Source organism: Vigna angularis, chromosome 1, assembly GCF_016808095.1.
Source record: "Vigna angularis cultivar LongXiaoDou No.4 chromosome 1, ASM1680809v1, whole genome shotgun sequence".
Lineage (NCBI taxonomy): Eukaryota > Viridiplantae > Streptophyta > Magnoliopsida > Fabales > Fabaceae > Vigna > Vigna angularis.
The window spans coordinates 42,479,919-42,488,192 of NC_068970.1; the positions used below are offsets into that span (position 1 = coordinate 42,479,919).

At 36.8% G+C, this 8,274-nt stretch overlaps 1 protein-coding gene across 1 annotated transcript; it reads left to right on the forward strand.

Annotated features, from left to right (window-relative positions):
* The first annotated feature begins 995 nt into the window (after window positions 1-995).
* On the forward strand, window positions 996-2,310 carry LOC108347882 (probable transmembrane ascorbate ferrireductase 3). The gene is made up of 4 exons (XM_017587337.2): window positions 996-1,224; window positions 1,312-1,360; window positions 1,603-1,802; window positions 1,917-2,310. Exons 1-4 carry the CDS (start codon window positions 1,093-1,095, stop codon window positions 2,172-2,174), a joined length of 639 nt encoding a protein of 212 aa, XP_017442826.1. The 5' UTR covers window positions 996-1,092; the 3' UTR covers window positions 2,175-2,310.
* Window positions 2,311-8,274: the final 5,964 nt, after the last annotated feature.

Here is an 8,274-nt window from a genome sequence, read left to right on the forward strand (position 1 = left end):
GATGAAAAGAAATATAATTGTTGACTAATCAGTTAATGAATGGAAAATCTTATGATAAATAAATGACTACAAATATAATTATTATAATATAATTAAATTTTATAGTCAATAAATAGTTTTTAACAATACAAACTTGCTTTCAATTATTGAATATGCCGTTCCCGAAAGCTGTAGATAGCATCGCCGCAGACAACAAATGTAGTGTAGAGTTAATAATTTTTTTTTTCTTAAAAGAACCTTTAAGTTCTAGATACTAGTTAAAACATATATGTAATTAATTTTCTTGAGTTAAATATAGAGTACTTTGTTTATAATAAAAAATATGAATTAAATTCAAAATACAAATAAAAAGTAATAATAAATTAAATAAAAGATAAATATAAAATAAAAATAATAAATGTAACAAAATATATATATTGGGCTTAATTATAATATATTTTTAACTGAAATTTTATCAATATTTGTGTCTATTTGTTATTCAAAAGCATTTATAACGAACAATTCAACACTTGTAATCTAATTATATTTGTTAATTAAATTATATGACTATTATTTTATTTTAGTTGTATTGGTTCTGTGTCTTTACCTATTAAAAAGTATGAAATTTTGTTGAAGTAATAAAAATCATTCATATATTGTTTTATTAATCATAAAATATCATATTTTTCAATTTAAAAAGATAAAAATATGACCTAAAACTTAATTAAACCTTATTTCAATCACCAAAAATGGTATCCAATGTTGTAAAAGTTGATAGCTGTGTAATACGAACAATCCAGACTTGATAAGTTTTGTAGTGTGTAGGAATCCATGGAATGCAAAAAGAATGTAAGAATAAATAGAAGAAAAACAAAATTGTAGCATAAGAATATATACTTTAGAAGCAGCAAGAGTTGGCTTATGGCCAAAGTTTCTTATTCATTCAAAATTCCAAAACCAAGTGATGAAGCAATTTCCTCTTTTGTGAACTTTATGAAAAGAAAACTCTATAAGACTGAACCACAGCAGAATGACACCATGTCAGAACAACCAAAAAATTCTGTTAATTTACAGTAACTTTCACTCACTCTTCTTCCATTATCTCCCACCAATATGAAGTCATATGGTACCACAATTTTTGCACAATTATTCGGTCTTCTCGCTCTCATCCTCTTACTTGTTTGGTTGCTGCATTATCGTGAGGGCATTCAATATGATTCCGACGATCCATATCGCGTTTTCAATGTAACATTCTGTTTTTATTGCTCTTTCTTTAACCACAAAATTCACGTTCTACTATCAGTTGTTTTTTTTTTTTTTTTCATTTTGCAGGTTCACCCCTTTATGATGTTCTTCGGCTTCATTTTCCTTATTGGTCAAGGTATCTTTCTCTTGCATCATGTCCTAATTTAACATATTTCATTTACTTTTACCGATTAATTCATTATGTTAACTGAAAATCATTCAAGTACGAGAAGTTAGAACAAATTATAAGAAAAAAGATCTTGAATCTATTATTTATTTTGAGTTGGAAGTGATGTTAATTTTCTACTCAAAAACCTTTATCACATAAGGTATGATTCTTGGGCAATGATTATTTGAGTTGGTGTGAAATTTGAGCAGCAATACTAGCATATCAAACGGTGCCAGGAACGCATGAAACGCAGAAGATTGTTCACTTGACGCTGCATCTAATTGCTATAATTCTTGGGATTGTTGGTTTGTGCGCGGTTTTCAAGTTCCATGATATGATGAACTTGACAGACGTATACAGCCTCCATTCATGGATTGGTATTGGCACCTTTTGCTTGTTTGGCTTGCAGGTATATACACAGTCTCTATCATATCACATTATGTTAAACTTTTTCTAATTAACTAAGAAGAAAATTGTTAGCAAATTTTGATAATTGGAATATGTGATGACTTTGTGGGTGAAGTGGCTTTTGGGGTTGGTGTTCATGTTTCAAGCATCTCCACAATCAAGGAATTCAATGGCTCCATGGCACGTAGCAGGTGGCAGAGCACTGTTTTTCATGGCAATTTGTGCTGCTCTAACAGGGTTGATGGAGAAGTACACTTCTTCGAAATTACTGCCACACCAGAGAGAATCTCGTTTGATCAATTTCACAGGTCTAGCAATTCTCTTGTTTGGAGTTTTTGTCGACATGGCTGTTGGTTTGGCCCGTTTTCCCTGAATTGCTTTCTTTCATTCTCCGTTTCGTTTTTGGATTTTGGAATTCCTTCTTCGGTCACTGCAAATGGCTTGTGTAATTTCTATTGATGTGGATTCTTGTGGAATATAATTTTACCGATTCAGGTTGTTTGGTTTCATGCTAAAGTAATTTGGTTATTTGTTCGAGCGGTGTTATGAATTGGATGGAAGCAGATAACTTATTTCTTCACAAACAATATGGCGTCAGTCACTTATGCGTTCTTATAGAATATGTGTGCTGTTATTTTCTTGTTACTCATTCTTTATATAATACAACAAAATAAGGATAAATATTTATTAGATAATATTTGAAGTAAAATTTAATCAATAATAAAATGATAAATACTCAATTAACATCGTTACTTTTATCGTTGAGGTCTCGACGGTTTAACCTCAAGTAAGTCGTTCAAGGGTTCAAAAATTGTCTTTAATGACAAGTAAAATGTCAAGTAAGTCAATTCAACGTTGGCAATTCAAATATTAATGATGCAGTAAACGCATATCACCTACCTCCTTACCTTAAACATATATTTATAAAAATGAGTCTTTAATTAACAACGACCTAATTATAACATAATTGTGGGTAATTGCATTTTATCTCTAATATGGTTAACTTTAGGGTTAATTGTCCTGACCACTAGCTAATTGGTTCACCTTTATACCCACTCGACCTTACTGATGGCTCGAGCAAAAGTTGTTGCAAGACTGATTGTCCAGTCCAAACTATCCAGGCGGTCATATGGTACAATTATTGTTTGTTTAAGCGGTTTTATGAATTAGAACCAACAAGAATTTCTTCTGCACCTAACTAATCGAGAATGGACAGATGATGTTCATTCCCCCACTATGAGGGAGGCCAGAGAGAGGAGATGTTGTGCAACTCTATTGGCGACACTTTGACGTTGTTACTGTTGGTTAGAACAACCGGTATCTTCGAGTCGTGCAGCAGAATAAAAAATAATTAAGGAAAACGTGTTTAGTCAAATTAAAAAAATGGTTCCTTTAATTTTCTTATAAGCATTTTATCGGTTGATGAGCAGAAAATATAAAGAGTGTAAGGAGTAGAAAAATCACACAAATGATTTTTATCCTGGTTCGAATCAAAAGATTCTACATCCAGTAGTTAATCACTATGAATAGTGATTAACTTTTTCACTAAAACAGTTTCACAATTACAATGAAAGTGAATAGAAAATAACAATAACAAAAACACCTTCCTTCGACAAACGAACCGGAAGAATGCAGCAAAAACCTTCCTTTGACAAACGAACTGGAAGAGCTTCATTCGACAAACGAACCGGAAGCAACAACTCTACCAACTTGAAGAGAACCGCTCTGACCTTTGACACACAAAGCGCAAGCTTCTCCTATTCACAAGACTTGACAAGAGCAAGAACTAGCACTTGAGAACTTCCTCAAATTTCACCGTATTCTCAAATTCGCTAAGTTATTTTTGAAAGGTTTTGGCAAAGAGATTTATAACCTACTGGTCTGAAAATGAAAAGACGCATTACAACTGTTAGTGATAATCGATTATTGTAAGAGATAATCGATTATATGCGAGACTTGGAATAATTAGGATTTTTAACTCTTCAACTGATCGGCTCGAGTTCTTCATCTTATGCCGCTCGGTTTGATTCGTCACAGCCTCCTGCCGTTCAGTTTAAACCCTTATCACCTTCTACCGTTCGGCTTTATTCCGCACGACTTTTTTTTCGTTCGGTGCTACCTGCTCTGTCTCGGTCATGCTCTCCACCGCTCGGCTCAATTCTTGTAAACTTCCCAGCTCTTAACATTTTCTTCTACAGTGTTAGTTGGACACAATATCATTCGGCTTGTGTATGACACCGTTTGTTCTTCAACTACTATGCTTCATTCATCCTTTAGCTTATTATATGTCGTTCGGTCCTAAGTTCTCGGTCATGACTGCTCGTGTCCTGACTGCTTGGTCTTGGTCATGACTTCTGTCGTTCGGTGCTTACTGCTCGGTCATTACTATTCGTGTCCTGAAATGTTTTTAAACTTAATACTGCAAGGGTCTTCGGGTCTGCATATTCTTCACTTTGTAGCATCATCAAAATCATTATCTTTTAAGACATCAATGCTCCTCGTTGGTAACAGTTACCACGCTTTTGACAACTCTTGCATTTCTAGATAAAGACTTTACAAGGTTAGCCAATAATAGTCTGCTCTCATGGTCCTCCCCTTAAGTGTTTGTTGCCCAGTATGGAGACCACACACGCCATTATGTAGCTCGTTGAGCATGTATTGGGATTCTTCTTATGAGAGGCATTTCAATAGGGGCTGGAGAACCCTCTTCAGTACAAATCTTCCCCCGCAAAGATGAACCAAGCTATTCTCCTCGTATCTATTGAGCTAATTGCCTCGCCCACGTCTTGCTTCCTCATCAAGACCTGCACGTCCTCCGTCCAATCCTTTTGTCCAACCACGGATATGGACATGCAGTTCATTATTGGTTTCATTAGCACTTGCCTTATTACTGTGGACAGTTGTCCATTTTCCTCTTCACTTGCCATCTTGGACAGTGTGTTTGCCCGTGCATTCTCCACTCAGGGATTGTGCTTGATGTCCACAACTTCGAAGCCCTTGATCAACTCGTGCTTGATCGTCTCCCCATGGAAGGGAAACTTCATATCTAGGTGAGCTCTTGAGACTATGGTACCAAATGCATTCAGGCATGACCACCCAATAATACATTGTAGGAGGTGTTACTCTCCACCAGGAGATACCTCACCTACATTTCCTTGATATACCAACCAATTCCTAGCTCTTTCTGAAGTCAATGTAACCGCATTTGTCCACTCTTTCTCCCGTAAAATCGATTATTTGCTTATTTTATGACACAATGAGGTATTCTGATAAGTCCATCCTGAAGAACGTCTTCCAACACAGGATGTTGATCGAGCTCCCTTGGTCAATCAACACTTTACTAACCTCATAGCAAACTATCTCAACTGTTATTGCCACAAGGTTGTCTTGATCAAGATCAGGAGCCTTAAAGTCTTAGTCTATGAAGGTGATGGGAGGTTTTCTATCCATTAGGTGGACGGTCTTTAGGACCCTGATATGGCACATCCAAGCTGACATTGAGGATTTGCCTCTCGCGAATCCTTTTGAGATTGTATTGATACTATCACACAATGGGTTGTCTCTACTCATGCTTCGGCTTTTACTCTTGCATTTGGAGTCATGTCATCGTTCGGTCCTTAAGGAGTGGTAAGAACGCTTTCTCCTCCTCTTGGGGCTTCTCTTGTAGGGAGACTTTTGTCCTCCCCCTCGATTTTGACATACTTATTGACATGACGCACACATATCAACTTCTCAATCTTGTTATAGAGGGTGACACAATTCTCTGTGGTATCTATATTCTTGTGGTAGAGGCAGTGTTTGTTGCCATTGGCCCCTAGGGTTGTAGCCCTCCTCTTTTGAGGGGGAACCAGGTTAGCACTCATAGCCTCTTCAAGTATCTTGGCTCTGATCGCATTCAAAGGAGTATATTGGGGGAAACATGGTGCTCTAGGCAGGTCTTTAGGCCGAGACTCACCTCCCTTGCTGCTACCACTGTTTGGTTTTTTTCCTTCCTTATTCCTACTTATAGAAGCTTCCTATTGCTTTTGAAGGTTACATAAATCTCGCATGTCTTCCACTCGCATATACTTTGTAGTCGTCTCTGCCATCTCTTCCATGGTTTTTGTTGACCTCATGCACAAGCTATAGACGAACGACCCAAACTTTAAGGTCGTTATCACGTGGGTAAAGGCAAACTCGTGGCTGAGATTCCTAATCTGTCGAACGATCTTCCCAAATCGATCCATGTAGGAGCAGATAAACTTTTCTTTCTCTTGCTTGAGGTTCACTAGGGCAAAAGTTATCAGGTGATGGGATTGGCCCGGGATAAACTACATGTCGAACAACAAGCAGATGACCACGGAGTTGTCAATGGAATTAGGTGGAAATGAGTTGAACGATGCCAAAGCTTCCCTTTTGATGGGGAGGGAAAATGTTCTACATCATATGTGGTCGCTTGCAGTGCAAAACACCATCTGGTTGACGAACATCCTTAAATCTTCGATCGTATAAGTTGATCCATCATATTTCTCGAAGGTTAGGGGAGCTAAACACATGGAAGTCTCCATGATGGCCGATGTAAAAGGCAGCAAACCGACCGTGTTCACTGTTTGTATGGATGGATTCTCTTTACTGGCTCCCGTGTTGCTCTTATGTGTTGTCTTGCACAGGTCTTCTCTGTGTCTGGTTGGAGTAGGCTAATGTTGTTGTTGTTGGGTCGATGCGCGAGGCACCAACTTTTGAGCGCTTTGCTCTTGGCGAATGGCTACATTCTTGGCCTTGAGGATCATCAGTTCCTCTTCGTATCTTTGTTGCATTTTTTCCTTCTGCCTTTGCATGTTTTTGATCATCTCCTATTGACTAGGGTGATTCTCTAACTCTTCTGTCATGACATTGCTTGTCATATTCCTTGTAATCACCATAAGGGTTTGTTGGTTGTTGAGTACTCGGTCCCATGGTGGAGTGTTTGGTCGAGGTCAACGGTTCAACGTCAAGTAAGTCATCCAAGAGTCCAAAAGTTGTCTTCAACTTTGAGTCCTCTCGTAATTGTTTGTCCAAGTCGTTCGGAGGGTACCTATAGAAGAAACTAATAAGTTCCTAGTATTAGTTGATTTCAATGTTGAATTGACACTTATTTTGCTTTAATTTTGTTTAAATTTACTATAAACTACCCCAATTTTACTTGTTTTGTAGGTATAGAAGAATTTAGATAGTCAAAGTTGCATTTTTGAAGAAAAATAGAGAAATTCAAACACTTTTCAAGCATTCTGTCATAGTACGGTTACAACACCTAATGAAGGCTTAAGCTGCGAGTGGAAAACCCAGAATGGAAAGAAACCTCAAGCCTTGACCTAAGGCTCAAGCCATAAAGAATCCTTAATCATGAAGTAATCTCAAAAAGCTCCAGCCCAAGAACTCACAGCTAAAGCCATGGAGAAAACCCACCTAGGGAGGAAACCTCGTGATTGGAGTCATGAACCATCGCTTGAGCCATGCTGTTAGAGTTTATAAATACGAGAATTTCATATCTGTTTTAGACGAGAAGATTAAAGACTAGGGATTGAAGACTTTTTGAAAGGCTTTTGAGAGACTTTTAGAGCATTTTTAGAGAGAGATTTTAGAGAGTCTTCTCACTCACATCTTCTATAATTAATAGAACATTTCTAACGAATTAAGAGATGGATTCTCTTCCCTGTTGTTACTTCTTTCTATCATTTATGAAGAGCTAAATCTCCCATGTGTTGGAGTGAGATGTAATAACTTTCAACTCTCTTGTATTTAGTATTATCTTTCATTTATGTATGTTTGATTTTGATCTAAAGTTTGTTAATTGATTTATGTCTAATGTTGGATGAACTGATCACTCATTTTACTTCATTGGCTTAAGATTTAGTGGGAACTAGTCTTAAGTTGTGGTCCAATCATTTTTCCTGTGGGCTCCTAGATGCTAGGAATAAATTTAAGGTGTGTAGTTGAAGATAGAGTCTTGATCTTAATGCAGGTGACTCATTCAAGCAGTCACTAAGGAATCATACTAAAGGGTGTCAATCCTAAGTTTTAGGTGTCAGGGATGGACCTAGAGTCATACCTAAGTGAACTCCCAAGAATTGATCATTTGTAGCTCCGTATTTAAGGGTAGATATGATGCAAGAGAGGGAGAATTTGTGATGTCAAACTCCAATATAGTTTCAATAATCTAAAAGTCACTAATTTAGTAATCCAAATTGTCTCCAACTTATTTTACAACATTTTTACCAACATAAATTTGTTTCTTAATACTTCTTAAACACAACTATTGTTGGTTAGAAGATCAAGATAGTCAAAACATTGTAATTTCTACCAAATCCTTGTAGATATGACACTTGTTATACTACAACAACCCAACATACTTGCTGGTATATTTTAGGTGTTACATAAATATGCCGACAGGTTTTCCGATGCCAAAATCAGTTCAACACTGGCAGTTCAATTATTAATAGTGCAGTAAATGCAGA